The sequence below is a fragment of the Lytechinus variegatus genome, chromosome 12 (assembly GCF_018143015.1).
Source record: "Lytechinus variegatus isolate NC3 chromosome 12, Lvar_3.0, whole genome shotgun sequence".
Taxonomy (NCBI): domain Eukaryota; kingdom Metazoa; phylum Echinodermata; class Echinoidea; order Temnopleuroida; family Toxopneustidae; genus Lytechinus; species Lytechinus variegatus.
In genome coordinates this window covers 33,247,267-33,272,289 of record NC_054751.1, presented here as the reverse complement: position 1 = coordinate 33,272,289, position 25,023 = coordinate 33,247,267, and the positions used below count along the sequence as shown (strand labels likewise).

The window sequence follows — 25,023 nt, the reverse complement described above, 5'->3', positions numbered from 1 at the left end:
GTATGCATGCAAAAACAATTGTCATAGTTACAAACCTGCACTGTTATTGTACATGCAATGTATTTATCATTCTAAAATTGGATTCAAATTATGATAAAACACATCACTGTGAACTGAACACCCGTTGTCTTGTAGATGCATTGTATCAAACATATTGCCATGAATTAAAACACCTTATCTTGTGAGGCAATATTGTTGTCAGCTTTCATGGGAACTATTAGTACTTATCTACCCAGCTTTGCAACATTAGGCCTATATTTTGCAACCTGATATAATGCATTGTATGTACCACATATTACTTCATACGGTATGTATTTCTCTGGCTGAAAGTGCCCGAGATCAAGATGACAATGTATTTTTGATGGGAATTAAGTTGTTGGCTCCACTAACGTCACTTAATTATAGTTTTTCCCATTCCTCTTTTACAATCTGGGGCCTGTTACATAAAAGAAGAATCATTTGTTTTTTGCCAGTTTTTCAATGTATTTAGTGTCAAAGGAATAATGAGTAATTTAATTGAGTTTTGTTGATTTGCCGAAAGTTTTTTTTTTGTTTTGGCAACAGTTTTGTGCAACAGGCCCCTGTGTCACCATGAGAGCTGGCAACAATATCTATTTAATACTCATGTGGATGTAACCTGTCATCTTCTGTAAGGTTATCATGCAACATTAGAAGAAGAATCTGCTGAGATTGGTGAAAAAGCCTATACGTTAACGGTTAAGTGACTGTACATTGGTGAAAAAAAAATGTCTTCAATAATTCCAACTTGAATGAATTTTGGCCATGGGAGGTTGACTTTGCATCATTCAAACAGTCACTTGTACATTGTTTCAAGTTTTGGCTCTGTGACGTTGACTGTTGAATTCGCATCATTCTAGCAATCACTTATAAATTTGATTATCCATTGTTGTTTCACACATTGAAGTGACAACTACCGGTATCTCTCTTATTTCCTTATGAATTGATTGAGCCTAAGTGAGGCATCTATGCACATGAATATTCAGTCAAGTTTGGGGGAAAATGCTTAATTTTGACAGTCTACTTAAATTGTAGGGTTTTTGTATTTGATTGTTTTTACGCATGAAGATAGTTGATTGAATCTGACCAAAATATTGGACCATAGAAGTTGAGAAGCTTTTTCAATTCTAATTTTTGACATCATACAAGGTGAGTTGAGAAGACAATTTTAGTCAGTGCAAATGCATGATCAATTTTGAATATTTTTATACTCCCCCATGAACCACAACACACATATTGTTTCCAGGAAAATTTATTGATTTACCCAGTAGTTTATTTCTTCTATAAACTTTCAATCGGCAATATAAGAGATATGGTTCAAAAAAGTCACCTCACCGAACCACACTCCTTTGTTGAAATCCATTTGTCAGATGATAATTTTGGCCAGTGGAAGTTCTTGACTTTCATTTATCTTAAAGAATGGTGTTGAAGTGAAATGTGTAAATTTTATTAGGTACCAATATAGATATAATAGATACACATGTATTTCATCATCCAGAATGGTGTCTCATTAAATTTGTGAATTGTAATATAAAACGATGTATTTCGTGAAAAGAATAAAATATGTAATGATGGTTCCAATAATTCCATGAGACAGTAAGGTCCATTTTTAAAGATGTGTAAAGTTATTTTTTGAAAAAACCCTGCTTTTTGAGATCTATTGGCCAGGTATGGCTGGTTTTGCATGGAGTTTACAGCTGCATGAGTGACATAACTTTGAAATGCAATGCCTAAAATACTTCTAATACTAATGGGTTCTTCTGTTGTGCTCAGGACTATCAGTATCAGGTATGACATGACCTGGTGGGTGTTTCACAAAAGGAGTTTCACAAAATCTGAATAAGTCTTGTTTGAGTGCCAATGTGCTATATGATTTTCATGCATAATCTGATTGATCTATGGGGCATCCCATGAAAGTGATCAATCTTAAGTCTATGGAAATCCAACAGTGTCATAATTTTTCTACAGGAAATTTGCAAAATATCCTAATACATGTACATGTAAATGAAGGAAAACACACCAAATTGTCAAGAAATCAACGAATTTATAGATATTGATTGGATCAATCGCAACTCTTTGTAGGACGGGGCCCCTGATCAACAGGGAATTAAGGATGCAATATGTAGTCAAACTTTAATATTTGTGAAACACACCCTTGGTGAGCATGTGAAGTTTGGTACTGCCACCACTCTTTATTTGAAAGGACTGTCCTGCATGTGAGTTGGCCTAGTGACTTCATTCTTTTGTGTATAGACGGAGAGTTAGGATTGAGACAAGACATTGCTTAATTATCTGGTCAAATTTACATAATTCATTACCCAATCAATCCCATATTGTCACTGATGTAATGTAACACAAGGTAGTATTGTTGTTCAATTAATGTCTCTGGATGTGTACATAGATTATGCCATTATTATGAGCATATTATTTTTGCCTCCATGTTTTCTATGTTTATTTCCATTTTTATGTTGCCAAGTGCATGGCTGTCAAATACTCTTAGGCATCACAATGCTTAATGTAATAAATAGTGGAAAACACTCAGAAATAATTTATCTGTCTTTTATTTTGAGTTTTTATTTCAACCCCCCCCCCCCCATTTTCCTTATTACATACAAGTAGGTTCCATTACAGTATGACCTCACTCTCTGTACAGGGAACAGCTACCCTCTGTGCAATGAGATATCGATACTACATGTGTCAGAGGCGAAAATGTATCCCAAAAGGTAGGGGGGGGGGAGGGCAAGGGGCTGGAAAATTGACAAGCAAAAAAAAAAGTTATCACCCAAAATTTTGGGTCATTTTGACGAAAATTTGACTAAAAAAAAGTTATCATCCCATCTCGTCCTAAAATACATGTTTTGTTTCAATTTTGAACCATCATAAAAGACCACAAATAGTAGGGAGGACATTTGATATTGTGTCCCCCTACTATTTTGAGTAGGAGGGACATGTTTCTGTTTGTGGCAACTCCCGTAGGAACTCGGCATAACAGCATTTTTGCTGGTAAACGCCAAGCTGGTATATAACCAATTACCTTGGAAACATGTCCCCCGGTCTATGTTTATTTCCCTGGTGGTTTAGACTTAATTTGAATATCTCTGGTACCTATCTGCATGAATGAGGTAAAAGCATGAATGAGGTAAAAGTATAATGAAATGAATTAACATAAAATTCCCTTGTAGGTAAAACAGGATTTAGAATAAAAAGAAAAGGTGGTGGAAGTTCCATACGCTGTTCATAAACTATGAGAGACTAATGGCCCTTTCTTGGGAGTTAAATAAAAACCAATGATAAATTGTGGTATATCATTTGTCACAAGTCTTGCTTACAAGCACTCACAACTTATGAACATCTTCATGGAACGGTCCCCTGGTCAAGTGACATCAGACATAAAGGAGGTCAGAATATAAAACAGAAGAAATAGAAGTTTTAACAAGTTTATAATTCTTGAAGATCTACAAGTGAAATATATTTGTTGACATTTTAATGTCAAGATTGTAATTGAATTAAACAGTGCGTCCTGCAAAAAGGGAAACCCATCTCTGAAGCTAGGCATCACAATCATTGAATATGTTTAGATCATAAATTTAACATTTATAGTAAGAATGAAATCTCTTCTTTGATTGGTGTGCAAATAAGTAGTGGATTGTTCATCCATTGCAGAGTATAACTGAGGCATATCAGAAACGATTTGCGCAGGAACTCGCATGTAAATCTCGTTTAGAAATTAGTGAAAGAAGATTATGAAAGGATACAAAGGATATGCCAACAAGTCATCCTTTTCTGACGCAAAATAATTGCAACCTTCCAGAATCTCAACCTATTTTTCTGCGTAGCTTGGTTCTTGATCTTCTAGATCTATGCGCAAACTTTTCATATAATATATATCAAAATTGAAGAAAATTGAAGATTTTTTTATTATTAATAAAGTGAAAGACCTTTCATTATTTTGCTATGTTGAAAAAAATAACCAGGAATCATGGTTTCCTTTTTTGGGGGATGCACTGTATTTCTGTAACTACACATAATCATAGAGACAATATTTAAAAGAATAAATTATATTTGCAAGTAAAAGCAAAGCTTATTGTGATCCTCATAAATAGGGAAAGATAGGTTAAAACGCAAAATGTTTGAAATCAACAAAATGTTCAGACATGATCGTTTCTGGATGTAACATGACAATTGTGTAAAGAAGTTATGTCAATATCATATCAATTTCAATGTCCTAATTGAAAATTTATATATTCCAATCAAAGTACAGGTTAATGCATTATACCAATGACTGGTTCACTAGGATACTTGTACTCAAATATACAGGCTCTCTTTTCTAGTGTGTCATGTATTAACAATTTAAGGGGTAAGTCAAACCTAAAAACAAAAGTTGATTTAAATAAGAGAAAATAAAAATACCATACGACTGAAAGTTTCATTAAAATTGTATTTAAGAAAGTTGTGACATTTTTCAATTTTGTTTATTTTTCACAAAACAGTTATATTCACATCCTGGTCAACATGCAAATGAGGGAAATGATGACGTCACCCACTCACGTTTTCATGAAATATGAAACATCTTTATATTTTTTTAATTATGCGGGGAAAAAAAAAGATTACTTCTTCCTTGAATATGTTGGTTTACCATCATTGCAAATTGTTGTTAATCAAAGAATACGCTCATTGTCAAATCTGTAAAAATTGAAATATTCTACACTTCATATAATAAAATACAAAGTGGTGAGTTTGTTGCATCATCTACTTTCTCTCTGGCATTTCATTGTGTTGTGCATTGAACTACTGAAAATAAACAAAATTGATGCCATAACTTTCTTATTCAATGTTGGATTTTGATGAAATTGTCAGCATTATACTTGATTGATTTTTCACCATTTATTAAAACTACTTCTTGTTTTGGTTCACTTTAATATCCTTCAAGCATATGGTAAATGACATTCATTTGAAAAATGTTTCAGAATTATCTTCAATATGGAATTTACAATTAAATTTTACATAAAAATATTAAGTATTGCTCATCAGTGAGCATTGAATGTCAGGAGTGTTGCATTGATGAGGTGGATGCTATATTGTCATATGAAATACTTTACTAGAAAGTCACCAGAAAACACGAGGGAACAAGATTATCACTTGTATCTTGGATCTTTTCATGATAATTTGCTATGACTACCTATCTAAAACATTTTATAGAATAATTATGACTACTATATGATTATGATGATAACATATCAGTGACAGGTGCTTACTACCGAAGAACAGGTCCCAGTTGCGCATGAAATTTGAAACATTTGTGAAAATATACTAGTGTCAAAGGAGAAAGGGAGCAGAGAAGAGAAAAGAAATATCCCATCTTTCTCCCAAAATGTCTCCTACCAGAGTGACAATAATATCCATCCGAGGGCACTTCCAAAGCAAAGCAGGTAAAAATCTGTCCATATTATCAGTCTATCATCCCTTGATATATCATACGGCAAATGCCTCCTGTATCTCTGCGAGTATATTGTTCATTTTGCTTGCAGGTACAACCATGACGACTCTAAATGTTTTCATCTCCGTATCATCTTCCGTCCATTTCCCAGCGACAGCTCCGGCCTGGTCTATTTGACTTGGGTAGTGTAGGGTGAGAATAGACTCCTAATTTCAAAATATGAATTATAGCAGATTGATTATTACTGAGAATTATGATTTCACTTCAGTGGCGTACCTAGGATTTTCCAAAGGGGGGGGGGCAAATTTGTCCGCCAAAAAATTTCACAAGCAAAAAAAAAAAGGTCCACAAATAAAGGATTTCCGTACCAGAAAAATATTTGACAAGCCCCCCCCCCAAAAAAAAGGTCTTCAAGTTCAAAGGAACGGGTCACTTGTGGCTCGTCAGGGATCAGTTGTGACTTGTCGGGGGGGGGTACGTCCCTTGCATGGTTTGTGACTCGTCACTGCCCCCCCCCCCCGGTGGTGTTCTAATGTTTCACTTGGGAAATATAATTTCGGGGGCCATTTTTTTTTAACAATATCTGGCCTCCCAAAACTAATGTCTATCAAACCTGGCTAGTTCCATGCCTAGAATGATCAGTATTGTAACATTGGATACAGCATTAGAAGTTTAAATATAATTGTAAGATCTACCTTTCCTAAATGTTCATTAGTTTACTTTCTTTAATTAAGAATATTTACCTCCCCTGCTTGTGTGCATGTTTTGGTTCAGTAAATAGAAAAATAATCAACCATTCTACCCCCATTTTGTTCCATTGATTTTTTAGAGCGTTGGAAGTTCTAAAAAACAAAAAAATATTTCAAGAACTTGCCACATTTAGAGGATCAAATCAAAATTATGAAAAATAAGTCCTCTGCAAACAATTTTTATAAATACTAGAACACCTGTGGATTATCTGTCAATTTTCTAAAAACAAATATTGTGATGATACAGTACAGCTCAATACACAAGTTCTTTGGGACCAGCATACTTACAATATTAAAGCAAGATTTATTTATATAACTTGCCTAATTTCTGATTTTTCTTATCAGAAACAAAGATTGGATTGATTTTGGGGGAATTATTGGGTATTTCATATTTAGTTAAAATCTTTTCATCATGCTGTGTTTGGTGATATTTGACATGAAAAATTCTGGCATTCGGATGTACAATAGTTTAAAGGGGAATCCAGCCTTGGCCATAAAATGTTGCTTGTTCACTTGGGAAGGAAAAAATAAATTAAACAGAATGGTGAAAGATTGAAATAAATCGGACAAGCAATAAGAAAGTTACAGCTGCTTTAAAATTGAGATCACAAATACTATGTAGATTTCAAATTGGCAACTGGGTAAGTAAATTATGACAAGGGGCAAGAAGAACTTTCCCATAGGCCATGTACTTAATTATCACTTTCTCATAAGTACCCATTCCCCTGGGGCAGTAATCTAAATATAACCCAGGTAGTATATTGCTTTATGTCATCATGAAAGAAAAGTATAATTTGAAATAAAACTTTTGGAAAAAATGACATTATAATAATATTTTGTTGGAGTACATGGAAGAGTAGTCCTTGCCTTACATCACTATGAAATCCCATATGCGGCCAATTTGAAGTCTCCATGGGTACAGTGATTACCAATATAACTTTAAAAATTCATAACTCTCTTCTTGTTTGTCCAATATTGTTAAAAATTTCACCAATCAACTTGTCTGATTTTTCTTTCCCTTATAAAAACAAGTTTTTATTTGGGTTGGATTCTCTTTTAACAACCATCTCTCTTCAATAAACACAAACAAGATACAAAATGTGTACGAGGCTGGGAAGAATTACACCGGGGCTTGGGGTAATTTTACCCCTGAAATGCTCACAACAGAGCCCTGGTAAATAAAGAAAAAAAAAAACAGAACCTAAAAATTCCTCATTCACCGCAATGTTTAAGCTCATCAAATATTGCAGATTTAGGCAATCATTTGTGAAAAGTAGCTCCCTATAAAACCCCAAGTTCATGTGTTCAACTTACTTTGAAAAAGATACCATCTTCAGCGTTGGTAAAAATCCATTCATTTCTGTCTGGAGCTTTAGTCTTTTTCTTTGAAGATGGAAGCTGAGGTTGCTGGTATGCTCTGCTCATCAAGAGATAATAGTCAAATTTCATCCGTGGGTGTTTAGCTCCTGCTATTCTTATGTCATTTCTGAAAGATAGAAACAGCCTCAAGTTAAATGGGAATGGCTAAAATTTGTATTTTTGTTAAATATTCCTATTATTTTTGATAGTCCTAATTTTCATTTCATTATGTCAAAAATGTCAGGAAAAGAAAAGGAGAGCTTCCGAATCTGTTGAATACAAAATTAGCTTCTGATGATTAGACATCCTAACAAATTGAAAATGGTCACCATGTATAAACAACATAAAGGCCTTGAAAAAAATATGTGAATGGAGAAAAAAATAGTGTGGAATAAATAAATCATGATAAAAATGAAAGGAAAACTGAGAAAAGATACAACATAAATAACCCCTGTGTAATACAGGGTATCATCATCCTACTCAAGTCTTAATGTAGATTCTAGAAAGATATATCTCAATATCAATGGTGCTTCCTTCACAAATTCTTATTCAGCATCTAGGTATCTTGAGATTGCCCCATTTTCTTTACAAAAGGGGGCAGGAGCGGAGTAATTTGTAAACAAATTTTCTGCATTACTCCTATGTGTTTTAGATCGCATGCTCGATCTCTGGTGAAAACAATAAGTCAGAAAAAATTGGAATCAGTGGGATCCGAACCTGCCATCTACTGCTTTCCGGGCAGCGACTTAACCACCAGGCTATTCTGGTTCATGGCTAAGTCACCATGAACTGGAATTCTAATACCCTCGATCCTCTTCTTTCTGACTCATTAATATCCAAATGCAGTCCGCCGTGGACATTAGTTAGTAAATAAAGAGGCATTAATAGGAGAAAATTATAATTTGTAAACAAATTTTCTGTATTACTCCTATGTGTTTAAGAACACCTGTTCGATCTGTGATGAAAATCATAAGTAGTAGATGGCAAGTTAGAATCCCACTGGTTCCAATTTTTTCTGACTTCTGATTTTTATTACAGATTTAAACACATAGGAGTAATGCCAAAAATTTGTTTACAAATTATAAATTCCTCCCATTAAAGCCTCTTTATTTGGAGTAATCTTGAAGATTAAGATTACTCTTCACATTCCTCTTTTATGAAACATTATTTGGGAAAAAAGCACTCGAGTTGTGATTTGACATGTTAATACTCACTGAAGGCTACTGTGAAGAGGAGGAGCAAGTTGAGGAGGGATGTTGACGAAGCGTTCACACAGCAGAAGACCGACGTTCCGGGAATCATCCCCAAGAATCTGGGAGAGTTCATTGACCTCCGCTTCTGAATTGCATGTGGAACATTTATCCACAATGAGCTTGTGAATTTCTTGGATGCATTCAGTGTTCTACAGATAAAAATGGAAGAAGACACTCATACCTCTTTTTCTGATGTCACAATTAGCATTCCAGACTGAACCAACTACATAAGCATGCTAATACAGGCAATAAAACAAGTAGCAATGAAGAACTCTGAATAATAAGCAAATAATTACTGTCAATGAAAGTGATAGTGCTGGGGATATACCATCATGCACAAGATTATTTGAAGCCTCTCTGAAGCGAAGCTGAGGAAAGATTGTGCACCCATACACATCACTAAGGAATTGATACTTTTGTCTGATCCACTGAAACCAAAGGTGATTATTTGCTTCATATTCCACACTGGAAAATAATGTCATCATAGACACAAAACAGAGCTTTTATTCTGACACACCTAAACTGAAATCATATCTAGCTAATTCTAAAAAAAAATGCTATGAAATTCAACCTCCACATGGAGCATGCCCCTTGCAAATCAACTTAGTGAAAACAATTTAAGGGTTTTTTAAGTTTTACATTTCTCTTCCCATAAAAAGACTTGCTGATGGCAGTTACCTTTAAAAGAGACGTACAGAAAATGGAAAATCATATCACATTTTACGCTAAGTTTTATATATTAATCCATTCTAGAGTTAGTATAGCCTTTCTGATTAGAAGTACAAGATTCTCAAGAATATTCTTTACCTTCTTCTCAATAATGTTTAGTACTGTGGTGAATCCAAAAACATCATCATCATTATCATCATCAGAATCACTCTCTTCGACAAGTTGAGCATCACTTTGCTGCAACGTAATACAATATGAAATAAACAAAACAAAGATTATATTCCATGATATTCATTAAGATCTCTATAAACATGACAGAAAAAATATCAGCAAACTAATGAACAACATGATAAATTTGAAAGATTTCGTTTCATTATTTGGTCTTTAATGTTTATATTTAACATATTATGATATCAAAGGTTAAACCAAGTAACAGAAAGATACAGATGTAATATCAATATGATATAAAAGTGAAGTCATCTATGAATTAATAAGCCTGTTCAATGAAATTTAGTGTTATGTTTTATTTGCACTCCCAAGAAAGGCACTTCATGTTATAATAATGCATTCATTGTGATACAAGCAATATTGTTTTAGTCTGGAAAATATTGTAGTTCAAATTTTAAATACCCCTTTTTTCTTTGAGACTTTCCATGCAAACTATGCCACAACTTTGTAGTATATAGATTAAATGGATAAGGACAAAATGATGTCAGATTGCATACTTAAATGAAATGGAAATGCAACCATTTGTTTAATACATGGAACAGAAAGAAAGAAGAAAATGGTATTTGAAGAGTGATATTACCTTTAAAACACAACCAACATGGTTCTGGGATAGTATGAGATCAGTGAGTTGACTGGTGTTTACTTTGGTCCTTGAAAAAAGCTGAACAAATAAAAAAAATATAAAGAGTCAGAGAAAGAAATGTGTGAAGAAATGATGAAAGTGAAAAATTCTAGACTGATATAAAATCAATTCATTTCAAGCAGAATTAAGAAATGCATCAGGGGCCCGTTGCAGAAAGAGTTTTGATCAAACGCAACTCAAAAAATCTTGCGCAACTTGCTTTCCAGCCAATGAGGCACCCGTATTCAGGACTTGCGCTTGATATTTTGACTTTCGTTGAAACTAACTCTTTCTGCAACAGGCCCCTGTACAGTTTGATAGAAGAATTGTGCAATTATATTAGTTTCTAAAGTAATCAAAGGTTAACCAATGCACCTCTTGTGTTATGTATCTATCAAAAGCAGTCACTAGGGAGAAGCAGGGCTTTATAACATTCATCACTCAAGAAAAATTGTTCATACAATCACTTGAATACAGCATACAATTTTTTTTTTTTTTTTTGGGGGGGCAAACTTTTCAATTTAAAGGGAGGGATTGCTTCCCATGAAAACAATGAATAGTTAAAAGACTATTTGACTGGAATCAATTAAGTTCACATTTTCCTCATAATGCAGGATAAAATATGGATTGATTAATTATACAATAAGATAATATCACAGACAAACCCCCCCCCCAAAAAAAAAAAAAAATGTATGCTGTATTCAAGTGATTAAAGAAATTATCAGAGTAGATCTAGATTCTGTGCCCTAACTTTTGAATATTGAAGTCAATTTAGGTAATTTAGAAAGGGAAATTATTTAGCTGAAGAACTGATAAAATCTTACATGCTGAAGAAGGCGCTTGATGCCATGAAAGTCGTTATCTTGAGGGGGAAATGCTTCAAATTCAATCTGAACTTCCTGTGTTGTAAACAAAAACAAAAAAAGGTAGGAGAATAAAGTTGTAACTGCACAGGGCATTTTTTCTTTGGAAATAAAAATAATCAACATACAGCATCAACTTTTGGGTCACAACCAAAAATAGCAGAAAAAATAATAAAAAATATCGGTGAAGGTTTGAGGAAAACCTATTATAGATAAAGAAAGTTATTCGAAGTTTAAGTTTTGGATTTGTGATGTCATAAATGAGCAGCTGCTCCATATGTAATGTAATAAAAATGCATAAATTTCAATTTTTAATGCTTTGTGATGACATTTTTTTCTTTCTAAGAACGGCAATGACATGATTTTTCCATTGATTTACTGAAGGTACAGTAAAAACCATTTAAAATTTTCTGAGAAAATAACATTTCGTTGGTTTTTTACCATACGATATGTAGGAAAGCTGCTTGCATATGACATCCCAAGTGAAATAATTCAAATATAACTTTTTTATTCTTTGGTGACTTCTCAAACCTTCGGCAATATTTTTCTTTTCTTTTTCTGCTATTTTTACAATAAACTTTTTGTCAGGGTGAACTTCCCTTTTAAAGAGGAACTTCACCGACGAGTTTGTCAATCTAGAAGAAGGGAAAAATATGACAAATTAAACATTCAGGATCATGTTCTTCTTTGATCAATCGCTGTCATGTTTCTTATACAGCTGAGCATACGAATGCGCGAATCATGTTCGTGTTACCATTTTTAGTAACACGAATGATAACAATAACATGATTAGCGGGCGCGTTCGTACACTCAGCTGTATTTTATACGTGGCAGCGAAAGATCGAGAAGAACCTGAATGTTTGTTATGTAAATTCAATATTTTCCAGCATATGTTTCAGAAGGGTGGTAAGCTGATTATAATATCATTTTTTTTATTGCACCTCTTTTCTGAAGTTTTCTCCAGACACTGCAGTTAAGCTTGGGTCAAACCTCCTTACAAGCTCAATTGCAGACTTTCGTCAGTGTAGGAGGAGGAGGACAAAAAAAAGAAAATGTTTTTAAAACTCCACCGAAACAGCGGATATATTAGTCTAGGCTCAGTGATAAAAAGACCAAAGACAAAAATATGAAAAATATCATCATGGAGTCCTCTAGGCTACACCCGGCCGCACATCAAGGCAGTTGAATAGGACTCCTATCATTTTCAAACATGTTTTTATTTATATTTTTTGCATCGACAGTCATTGCATTAATGTTAGCATGTTAACTCCTCCTGTCCCTGACTTCATTGACATTCAGGGTGACCAGACATCCCGTATTTCCCAGGATCGTCCCATATTTTGCTCCTTTTTCCCAGTATCCCAACAAACCCTTTCCGGGACGCCTATTTGTCCTGTATTTCAGAATATTGAACAAAATGTAGGATCAGAGCAGATTCTCAATGGTGCAAACAATGATATGATAAACAGTTTTTCCACCAAAATAATCACAACATCGGCGGGAAATTTTTAAAATGTAGTATGGATTCTAAGATTACTGATTTGGAGATGTAATCGGAGGAACAAGTTATTGAGTTTTCATAAATAAAGATCTAGTTGTTTCAGCTTTATTTTTGAGTCTTGTGTATGATTGCAGGATGTTTCATCTTATTTTGAATTTATTTTATTCATTTCTAAAACATTCAATTTTTTTAAATTTTAAAAATGTATTTAAAAGCACCAAATATCATTATGATTTTTGTTAGATGATTGGATTGTTTTAGTTTGCTTGAAGTTTGAACTATTTTTCCCTTTCTTTCTTTCTTTCTTCCTTTCTTTCTTTCTTGCTTTCTTTCTTTCATTCTTTCTTTCTTTCTTTTCTATCTTTCTGCAACCTTCTATCCTTCCTGCTTGCCCTTTTTTGTTCAATCTATCTTTATTTCCTATATCTCTTTCCTGATCCTTTCTCTCTCTCTCTCTGTTTATTTTTCTATTTTTCCCCTCTTCTCTTTTACCTGCTTTTTACTAAATGTCCTTTTTTATTTCCTTCATTCTGTCTTTCCTGAACTTTTCTTTACTTCCTTCCTCTCCTTTTCTTTTAGTTCTTTCTCTCCTCAGTTCCATTATTTTCTTTTTTTTTTTCATTCTCACCTCCCTTCATTCTTTTCTCCCTCTCTCTCTTTCCTCCTTTCTTTCATTCTTGATTTTATTTTTCCTTCTTATTCCTTCCCTCCCTTCCTTCCTTCCCCCGTCCTGTTTTCCTCTGTTTGTTTTCTTATTTCAAAGAAAGACGGAAACATTTTTCTTTCCTTCATTCTTTCTTTCCTAGCTCTTCCTTTTTTCTTTTTTATTTCTCTCCTTTTTGTCTTTCAAACATTTATTCATCTTCCTTATTAGTCTTTCAATATTCAATTCAAAGAATCGGAAACCCCTTTTCTCTCTTTTAAGTTTTATTCTTTCTTTCATCCTTCTTTTATTCTTTTTTTTTTATTTTTCCTTCATTTTTCGTTCTGTCTTCTAAATTCACCCCTTTTCTTTCTCTCCTTCATTCTTTCGTTCACCCTTCATTCCAATTCTTTACATTTTTCTTTCATCTATCACTGTGTAGCCTTCTTTGTCTGTTTCATGACTCGTGTTTGTTGATTGTCCCGTATTTCATTTTGTGAAATCTGGTCACCCTAAATAATGACATTCAATACTTAAGTTTGGGTTTATTCCAAATAAATTTCTGATAATTTAAATTTGGTAGTTTCTGTCTTTTTGTGATTCTATGAGGATGACTAAATTTCATCATGCAACCAAGTCCAATTTATAAGCACGTATTGTATTACCAGACACTATCATAAATCGAACAACCGTTCACGCCCAACAACATAAATATGCTATCGTGGGACTAAAGAAAATAGTCTGCTCAGAATAATATATAAAATTGAACACAATATCACACTTAAATCATCTTTACCTCATTTACTTCTTCATCAGAGGATTCTAAAAAGTCATCGTCGTCATCTCCGATATTCTCATCGTCCATTTCCTCCTGACCATCACTGGAATCGGTCTCTTTTTCCTCCAGATCTACACGTTTTTTCTTAGGGTAAGTCGCCATCATGTGCAATAACCTGCCTCGTTCTTATTATGTATTTCATTTTGCTTATGAATTTTGTTTATTTAAGATTCATTATAAATATTTCAGCAATTAATAAATTGACATAATTATAAATATTAAATGAATTTTATTTTTATTAATATAAAAAGAAAATGAATAAATATTGATGTATAACTCCCTTTAATCGCTCCACATCTCAAACGTTTATAGCAGACGATATTTATTGACAGGAGATCCATACAACAAAATATAACTTTATTAACAGTGTCAGTGGTTAGTACGGTAGTCAACGTCTGATGGTACATAATAGAGTATTTTAACGTCCAAGATCAAGCTCCAAAAGTGTCCCAAGTTCTTCTCCTGATGAAGTAAATTCCTCCAGCTCCACCAGGTATAAATATAAAGTACAATTAGTGCGACTGTGGTTTCGCACCTCCTGAGGAACCATAGTTGCGATCGAGCATTCGCTCGCGGGCTCAGCCGGGGTGTACTGGCTTCGAGGAATTCGTACTTTGTATTCTGTCGGCACGATGGATGCGAAAGCGCACTAGCGTACTCTCTGCTGCTCGTGAATGATGTCTGGTGGTCATCTGTGATGATAATGGACATTACAAACTGATAATGATGATGATGATGATCGATGATGATGATAATGATGATCGATGATGTCTTGATAATAATGCTGATGATACTTGATAGTGGCGACTGATGATTTTGCCAAGATTTTTAGCCTAACTTTTAGGCTAAAGATCGATACGTTAGCTGTACAGTGTTATGTCTAAAGGAAAGTTGAATTATAGAACTAGATCTAAATCAATATCATGACACAATAAATTGAATTGAACAGAGACAAAATGATGAATAGAACATGGCATTTTACATTTTTAATTTTCCGGCTGAGATGAGAATGGGTTAGATTACGTTGAAACATGTTCTGTTTATCTTATGTGTGTGTTCTCTATGTTTGTCTAATGTTCAACTACCTCGGGCGAAATTTGTGCAGGCTCCACTTCACTACCGCTACACTATGCTCCACCTACCCGAACTTCGGACGGGGAACTCGATCGGATATTCCGAGTGACAAGGGTGGGATCAAAAAGTGGTTTATTGTTAAAATTAAAGAAAAAAAATATAACGAGAAAGAAAAATAGCGTAATTTCTTTCTCTTCACCCTTATGACACTCCGTGTGTCCATCCTCCGGTTATCCTCAAAATTGGTGATTTTGGGCCAGTATCAAATTCCTCACATGTATTATTCTCGGCCGATTTCAAAACATTGCATGCAATCGGTCGCAGGCCAAACAGCATAAATATTTATTACATTATGGCTCAGAAAATACCAGAAATATTCTAAGAGTTTGGGAAAATACTTTTTTCCACTTCAGAGTTTCAATGCCATTTGCAGGAAAGAATATTCCCGTTTTCTACTCTGTTTTGTGAGTTAAATAAATTTAATGTGGCAAGGTTTTTGCAATAACATCTGATGTGACCAATTAAGTTATAGGCATTTTATATCACTTATGTTTTCAATTTTTATGAAACGTTTTAGCTTCCGCAATTCGCTGTTGAAAAGGTAATTAATTCAAATTCCTGAATCTTTTTCCCATTTTGGGGGCGCACATAATTTCTTTCGGAAACAATTGCTCTTATTCACAGTCAAGTCAAATTAATTTGAGTTTGTAAGGGTAATAGAGACGTCTTCTTTTGATTTGAATTTGATGAGATATCCAAAAACTTTGTCCTCCGCGTGGGAAGTGGGGAAACCCTCCCTCCCTGCACCCCCCAGAGGCGGATCCAGGGGGGCACGTGCCCCCCTTTTTGAGTAGAAAAATTAAAATTTGTAATGTAAAAATGCCATTGAAACCGTTGAAACATTGTGCCCCCTCTTTTGAAATTAAGGACCTTTTTTTTTTGCTTGTCAAATTTTTTAGGTTACGAAATATCCTTAATTTGTTGAAAACCGTTTTTTTTTTGGGGGGGGCTTGTCAAAATATTCCTCCGAAAAGTTTGCCTCCCCCCTTTGGAAAATCCTGGATCCGCCCCTGCCCCCCCCCCCCAGGCAGCCTGCTTTGCGCGCTCTGTAAGTGTTGGCATGCTTCGCCTGCACTTACTGCCACCTCCAAAATTAAATCCTGGCTCCGTGGTTGGATGATGATGGTGGTGGTAGTGGAAGTTATTAGGGTGATGCTGCTGCAATACTGCTGATATGCCCCCCCTCAGATTTTAAATTTTGTACAACATCCTATGGGAGAGGTTTGTTACTTCACATCTAAATGGACCAAAAAAATCTAATGGCCATAATCTGGTCAGTGATTGCTCAACAAGTCAAGATTGACCATGATTTTTATGATTTTGATCTTGTTTTTGTTTTGTTTCAAAGGATTTCTTTGCCAAGATGAATACTTTGCTATTGAGGTCTGCCCAGGAAAATGAAACAAAGGACAAATACCAGGAGGTAGATATCTTTTTTATTGAGTTTAGTTGATATAAATCAATCATTTAAACTCCAATCAATAAAGAACACACTTTGCATGAACAACAATTTTAAATTTACATAGTTTTAAGGATTGTAGGTGCCCCTAAAATCAAAGCTTGATGAACCAATACACGATAAATAAAAGTAAGGTAAAATATTAACAAGTCTCAAGTTTCAATAGAATTGGATATAGTCATGAAACTTAACAACAGTCCATTTTTAAATTCTTGTTTCCTCCATATTTTCTTCACTTATGGCCCCCATTGTATTCTCATCTTAATTTCATGTATTATATGATGTTAATTGAATTTGTATTCTGCATATTGCTTGTGGTGAAGTTTGGTCAATGATGTGAATAAACAAGGCTGCCTGATTTAAGTGAATTGAATAGAATCAAAATGGTTCACTAGACAATTCTATGTCAGCCGAAAGCAGAATTGATCACTAAATTTTCAAATGTAAAATATTGAGTACCGTACTATATTTACAATATAGCATTAGCAATAAAAAGGAAATTTATGATGTTTTTTATGAAACACAGCCAGATGCCATATTGTAACCATTGTGTGGTGAGCAAAGACATTTTGGATGTCTCCTTTCTGCACAAGCTATCTGCTCAGATTCACTTTCAATGTTCTTTGTTATTGGATAGCAATACAATGCTAAATTAAACTTTTGTTGCTATATTGAGCTTTCAAAAGTAATTTTGACCCATAATCTTCTGTAGGCATTTCGAGAAGCAGACGTAGACTGTGTCTCTGTGTCACCCATTGACTTTGAGTTCATCAACCTTGAAACCCTGTACGCTCACATCTCACATCCTGAAGATCACTCGGGACTCATCTTTTCAAGTCCAAGAACGGTCCAATCAGTGGCTCTCTGTCTCAAGAAGCATGATGAGAATGATGGTATGTATTCACTGCAGTCGAGGGGGGGGTGAAGAAAATCGTCCAGGTAGTAATTGCTCTATCTTTAGAACATGATTAGAATGACTATATTCATTGTTGGGTGTGTGGGGGAGGGGGGTTGTGCAAGGATTGACCAATCAATTGCTCTCTTTGCCATTATTTTTGACATAATATAACCTTGCGATGGACTTCCTAATAAAGTCTCCCCTTGTCAGTGCCATGTTCTTGAAATCCTTCAAAGAGAGGGGTCCATTATAACTTGTAATGAAGTGTCATTTTTCAATTCTATGATGGCAGGCCTGGAATATCACTGCAAGCAGGTACTGGTTTGAGGGAACAGTCATTTTGATCATTGCATGGTTTGAATCCCACCGCTGCCACCAAAGCATTGATGAATGACACTTCATTTAAAGCAGAGTCATTATTTGACCTTACTAGACCATGGCATCAAGCATGATTATATTCATAATCTTCATAAAACTTACTTTGAAAATAAAAGTATGAAAGTCACCTTCCCAAGAATGACAACATACATGTGACCAATAGACAGACTGCATGGCCCGTATCCTGAAGTCAGGTTTAATTGAACCTCTGGTTTTAAGTTGTGGTTTAACTATGGAAAGACAGTTGTTACATAAATCTCTAACAGTAGAGGTTCAATGTATCAGTTCATTTATCTTCCAAAACATTATTAACTGCCTGGGAATGATAAGTATGACAATTTTCTTTACCATTAAATAATTAGTGAAGAGCACAGTTAACATGAGAAGCATTAACTGTAAACAAAATTTTGAAACATTTGACTTCCCCTAATTTTAGCACAGAGTTAGACCATGGTCCAAGTTAAACCCGACTTCAGAATACGGGCCCATAGGTTTGATATTGTAAATTTGGGCACATGTGAAATGTCTTACAAATGTAACTATCATTATGTTTTAGAATGGGATGCAAGATTGAGGGATGAATGGAATAAACTTCCTGCCTTCAGTGTAGGAACATCTACAGGAGGAGAAGTGAGGAAACTCGGCCTTCATCCTGTAGGAGAAGACTCTGGAAATGCTGAAAATCTTTGTCGAATCATCCTTGAAGGTAAACTAACCTCTTAGGAAGTCAGGGGCATATATTTGTCCAAGATTTACCAAAAGGGGGAGGCAAATATTGCCTGTTGAGGAAAAAAAAAACAAGAACACCACCAACGGAGGTACCTTCCTACAGAAGGCTTTTCAAACTCTGGAAGCTGGGTGTGCAAACGTGGCGCTAAGAGCTTGATCATTTGGAAAGAGAATGTTGATTACTTACCGTATTTTAGTGGATGAAAACAAACACAAAATTTAATGAAAAAGTAGGTAACAAGCAGTACTTACTGTCTACCAGCCCTACTGAATCACTGAAACTCAGATGTTGATTGCGGCTTCATTCATTTGTCTTAAGCTTGGATGACGTCATCATGTACGAACTAGTGATTGTACTAACATTATGAGACTGAAAGTAAAAACCCTAAAATAAGCGTCACAAATTTGAGCAGTGGATGAGAGGACTCATCACAGATTAATTTGCGCATGCACAGAGCTCCCAAAATTGTTTAATCTCATACGTCAACATGATTCGTCGAAGAAAATTAAAAAAATTGCTTACTAAGTCTTTTCTGACAACATCACACCACTCTCGGGTGAGTTAGATTGATACCTAATTAAAATTAAGTCAATGATATTGTATTAATTTGCAGCCATTCTAAAATTCATCCAACCGTAATAGTTACTGTCTGAAAAGTGGAAATGTGAGACTCCTTTTCTTATTGTTCATAGAATTATTCATTGTTTAATGAACTAAACATTGAATTTTAGAGGCATTGAACGATGCCCAAGCACTATGTTAAAAAGAAAGATGGATCATTGGTATTGTGTTCTATGAGTATTATCTTATTCTGGCCTGTATCGTCATGGTTTGTTTATAAGTTCTGTGTGGTCTTGCTTCATTTACTGGGTGTCAAACTTGGTTTATGATGAGAACCGACGGAAGATGTAGCTATTATTTTCTTCTTTATTAATCTGTCTATCCATCAAAAGAAATCAATGTATGACGCATTGGCCCGTATTCTGAAGTCAGGTTTAACTTAGACCATGGTCTAACTCTGTGCTAAAATTATGGGAAGCCAAAAGTGTCAACATTTTTATTATAAGTTGTATGTTTTTTGTGTTTACTGTGCTCTTTCCTGATTCATCGATGGTGAAGACAATCATCTATTTCTACTTCCTAGACAATTATGAATGATTTGAGAGCCAAATGACCTGAAATATTATATTTCTACTGTTAGTGATTTATGTAACAATTGGCTTTCCATAGTTAAACGACAACTTTAAACCTGAGTTTAAGTTAAACCCAAGTTAGAACACGGGCCATTGTCTCTCTTGTCTTTGTTAAATTTCAGCCGTCAAGTCTGGATCAAAACCACTACTCTATCCCTGTGGTACAATGAGAAGAGAAGTTATCCCAAAAACATTACGGAAGGAAGGTAAGCTGTGTAGGGTATCTAAGCCATTATGTGGATAAAAAGGAAGTACACCCTGTTTTAAAGTTGGTTCTTATGTCAAAAATGAAGATTTATATAAATGAAATTTTGAAGAAAATCTATCAAAATAATACTTTAACATTGTGAAATGACTTGCAACCTGCTGTGTTATATGTTGTGTACTAAACTGTGATATTCCCGTCAGGCAGAAAAAGTTGCGATTGTAATTACAACAGTTGCCTGACCAGTGATTCTTTATTTTGAGTTCAGGTCAAAGTTACTTACTGCCTTTAAAGGCCAAGTCCACCCTAGAAAATGTTGATTTGAATAAATATATAAAAATCAAACTAGCATAATGCTGACAATTTCATCAAAATTGGATGTAAAATAAGAAAATTATGACATTTTAAAGTTCTGCTTATTTTTCATAAAAGAGTGATATGCACACCTCAGTGACATTCAAATGAGACAGTCAATGATGTATATCACTCACTATTTCTTTTGTTTTTTATTGTTTGAATTACACAATATTTCATTTTTTACAGATTTGACAATAAGGACCAACTTGAATCAAACATATAGTATTAAACAATGCTAATTCCACATGTTCAGGGAGGAATTAATCCTTGTTTCACTTGACAATAAGGCGAAAATTAGAATATTTCATATAATAAAATACAAAAGAAATAGTGAGTGGATGATGTCATCAGTCTCCTCATTTGCATACCGACCAGGATATGCATATAACTGTTTTATGAAATTAAGCAAAACTTTATAACTTTCTTATTTTACATTCTATTTTGATAAAATTTTCAGTGTTATGCTTGTTGGATTTTTCTCTTTTTATTCAAATCAATTTTTTGTTGGGGCGGACTTGTCCTTTAAATTATAAAACAAAAAATAAATCTGTTCATCTGGACTTTTTTTTCCTGGATGAATCAAAACATACATCAGTTAATACTGCCTTTATCTTCACTCTTTGCTTCATAGAAATGCTGCCCTCTCTAGGAATCTTACACTCAATTTTATTTTCTGACATGAACTCTTTTTAATCATTGGTGATTCTTATTGTTTCTTTACCAGGAATCCCCTTTAGAGAAGATGTGGTGTATCAAACAATTTCCAACCCAGATCTAGAAAAAGAACTGTCAAAATACCTGCAAGCTAAGGTAAATGGATTTCTTTCTCAACTAAAAATTAAGTCTGTATCAGATATCTGTATACTGTATATGACTTCTATGCAATTGCAATATTTTGGTTAAGCTATTTCCTTTATTTTTACTGTCATAGGTTATAATTATTTGGATGAGTTATATTGATTTTTCATACCATGAGGTAGGGAATTCAGAAGACACATTATTGTCAATTAAAATTTCTTACCTAATTTTTTATCATGAAATTTGCAACAACTTTGCATGAAAATTGTGACTCATATTTTAAACACACCAGCTGATTACAAATAACTTCATACAGAGCATAAGAATAAATCGCTCTGTTCAGAGCCATAGGATCATTGTTTTTTTTTAATCCCCTGGGTCACAAGAGACAATGCTAAATTAAAATTGAATTTAAACAAAGTAGCTTCATTGTCATGGTTATACCAGTAGTGGTATTGTAAACTTTTGTTAATTCAAACTATTGAATTCTGTAATTTACATAAGCTTTGTATCACCCATTCCCAATAGGCATTATTCTAATAAACAAGAAAACTAATGTGCAAGTCATTCTCAAACAGATTACATCATCAGCTTTAGATATATCTTTTATTGGCTGCCCAGTTAGACCACTGGTGTAAAAAGAAATAGTACACATTCTTCCAATAAGGGCTTTTGGAATGTTGAATGAGTTTTTAAAGCAAGATATTTTTTTCCTTTTAGGGTTCACCATTCTGTATAGTGTTCTTCAGTCCGTCCGGAGTTCAGTTTTCCAAAGATGTGCTTCACAAATCAAAAGCAGACTTACAGAATACAAAGGTATGGAAAAACAAGGATTATTCAACGGTGGAGATTTCTGTTAACATATGAACCTTATGCACTGTAAAAAATGAAGTGCTAATTGTATAGTACTTACAGTGCTTGTATAGTGACTACGCTATGAGTGCTAATTTTCTAGTTTAAATAAAAATCAGCACTTGTAGTGTAGTCACTATACAAGAACTGTAAGTGCTAAATTAGCACTTCATTTTTTACAGTGTGCTTTGTTTTGATAATTGTACAAATTTGAGAATTGTGAGCATGTGTCAAACACCTTGTAGGCCTTGACAAATTATTGTCAAATCATTCACATGATGCAAATTATAACTTTCTATTTTTAATATTCAAAGACACATTAGTTTGGGATCCATCAAGTTATTTAGAAAGGTTTCCATGAATGTGAACACAGAGCAGCACTAGATGGGAAGAGTGTACACTGCCTCCCCCCCATGATTTATCAGGTTGTGAGGAGAAAAGAATTAAAAAAGTGGAAGAAAAGGGGAGAAAGAAGAAAAAATAAGTATGAAAAAGAGAAGTCTTGGCTGTTATTCAAAGGGCTGAAAAAGTGATGTCACTTTGGGGTCTTCTTGCCCCCCCCCCTAATCAAAATGCCCCAATATTTATGGACATTTTCATGTGTACCAGATTGATATTTTTTCGAATTTTTATTTTAAAATGATATCACGTTACAGAGTCCTTATTAAAATATTATGTTCTACTCCCCCCTTCTCTCTCTTTTTTTCTCTTTCTGTCTCTCTGTCTGTATCTCTTTATGTCTCTCTCTTTCTCTCCCTCTTTTTCTGTTTCCATCTATCTGTCACTAACTACTCTTTTCCATCAAGTTAAATCTCTTTACCCTTGCATTCTGTATAAATCTGTCATTAGACACTGTCCAGGAGAGAATCTTCTCCCATCAATCAAATATCCTGTCACCAATCATATATGATCTATCATATCCTTAGATCAAGAAAGACATTACCTCTGTGTATAGGATAGTTAATAACTGTTATATTCCTTAATAAATGCTAAAAAGGGTTTCATCTTCCACTAGAGAGGTATTTCATTATTCAATATTGTTCTTATTGGTAATTATAGAGTAATCGTACTATACCTGTAATTGTGTCGGCGATACTCTACCCAAAAATTAAAGTAGAGATTTGTATACAATTTATGTCATCATTTGTGGTAAATATTCTGATGATATATAGATGAATGACATTTGTGCTCTACACTAGCTTGGATTATCAAACAAAAATTATTGGAAATTAATTTGAATTTATTAATAACATTGATTTAAATCTACAAATGGATGTACCTTTTTGATTTTCATGTAATTATTGTTTACGCCTAATTCTCCTGACCGAAATTCTTGAAGAAAAAGTTCACCATACACCTTCTAACAGATATGTAGGTTAATGACTTTTTTGCTCTTAGGGGAAAAAGCTAAAATTGAGACCTAAATATTTGATAACTGTCCTGATTTATGCTTTATATTTATTTCTTTGACCACTGTGAATGACTGATTATGTGTAATAAATCTCAATATTTTAAATAGGCCCCTTTTAAGTTTTTTATAAACTATTTTTCTCACTCGAAGACCTTGGGAGGTACCGGTACCATATTTCAAATTCATACAAACTAACATCATTCCCAGTTTAGACTTGTTGATATTTCAAAATCTTTTTAAACTCACTTTCTCAGCACCTTATCTTTTGCCTTTTCTGTCTTGTGAATGGTCTTCTGATTTCCCTCAGCTTTTAGGCTCAGTATTGGCATATTTGCTCCATGCTACTTTTCTCTCTTTAGTTACTTTCATGTTTCTAAAAATGCTTTTTCTCTTTCTTGGTAGCACTTGATGAAAGAAAGTATTGCAGATTATTTTCTTTCCCTTTCATTTTATTTTTCACTTTGTTAGCAGTTTGTTTGTTGTGTAAATGTCGAAAAATAATCATGCAAAATCAAAACTCCTTCCTATATTACTAAGTTATTTTAAAATCAAATATATATGAGAGGTTTTTGTAAATATATCATGATCCATTGTGATCCAAATTTGTGATTTTATGACACATTCTTTATTATGCAATTTATTGCATTGTTGACATAATCAATTTTTAAGAATCACTATTATTGATTTGATATACAAAATAAGAAATTTATGTTAAATTATTGGAGTGATTTTATTCACATGATTTTTTCATCTAGTTCTTGGCTATTGGTAGGACTACACAAACTGCCATGGAGGAGCATGGGTATATGGTTGCTGGTGTTGCGGAGAAGCCCAACCCGACAGCATTGCTTCAAACAATCAAACAATGTCACGATGGATCAGGTTCATAAGGGAGAAAATAAACTCATCTTTTGGACCCACTTGTTCGCAAAAACATACTAAAATGGACCTCTTAGAGAAGGGGCAATACAAATTGTGCTAATATACAGGAGAGTCCAACTGCAGAAAATATTTTGTCTGTTTAAATCATATTGAATGGGTAACTTGCAAATTGGTATATATCTATTTTGTCTTCATTTCAGTATGTCTCAATCCACATGGTTTAATCATATTACGTCTACAACCAGTTTTATCGAACCGTTTACAGACCTGCCAACCAGTATGTTTTAGGCGTATTTAGTACGTTTTTACAACCAAAACACAGGAGTATGTTTTTTTCTTTAAAAAAAAATTAAAATTTTTGTTTGTTTTTTACAAAATCGTAATTTATTGAGAAAAATCATCTCTATATGTCTCTATTTCATAAAACGTGCATAAATATGTTTATTAGATCAATGTAGTTTCAGGTACCTTTTTTTTCAATCATTTTGTTGAAACCAGGGTGAAGATATACACATGTTTTAATTTTTTTTTTCATCTGCAAGAGCA

General features: G+C 34.0%; 2 protein-coding genes across 2 annotated transcripts; one reads left to right on the top strand and one right to left on the bottom strand.

The window, feature by feature from the left end:
* Positions 1-5,349: 5,349 nt before the first annotated feature.
* Positions 5,350-14,317, bottom strand: LOC121425093 (BRCA2 and CDKN1A-interacting protein-like). The gene is made up of 7 exons (XM_041621067.1): positions 14,139-14,317; positions 11,160-11,234; positions 10,294-10,374; positions 9,624-9,722; positions 8,778-8,965; positions 7,519-7,690; positions 5,350-5,661 (listed from the first exon to the last, which is right to left on the bottom strand). The coding sequence occupies exons 1-7, from the start codon at positions 14,283-14,285 to the stop codon at positions 5,491-5,493; spliced, it is 933 nt and encodes a 310-aa protein (XP_041477001.1). The 5' UTR covers positions 14,286-14,317; the 3' UTR covers positions 5,350-5,490.
* A 227-nt stretch (positions 14,318-14,544) lies between these two features.
* Positions 14,545-24,509, top strand: LOC121425247 (uroporphyrinogen-III synthase-like). The gene is made up of 8 exons (XM_041621267.1): positions 14,545-14,673; positions 16,663-16,737; positions 17,486-17,666; positions 18,606-18,755; positions 20,095-20,178; positions 21,259-21,344; positions 22,053-22,148; positions 24,351-24,509. Exons 2-8 carry the CDS (start codon positions 16,678-16,680, stop codon positions 24,483-24,485), a joined length of 792 nt encoding a protein of 263 aa, XP_041477201.1. The 5' UTR covers positions 14,545-14,673; positions 16,663-16,677; the 3' UTR covers positions 24,486-24,509.
* Positions 24,510-25,023: the final 514 nt, after the last annotated feature.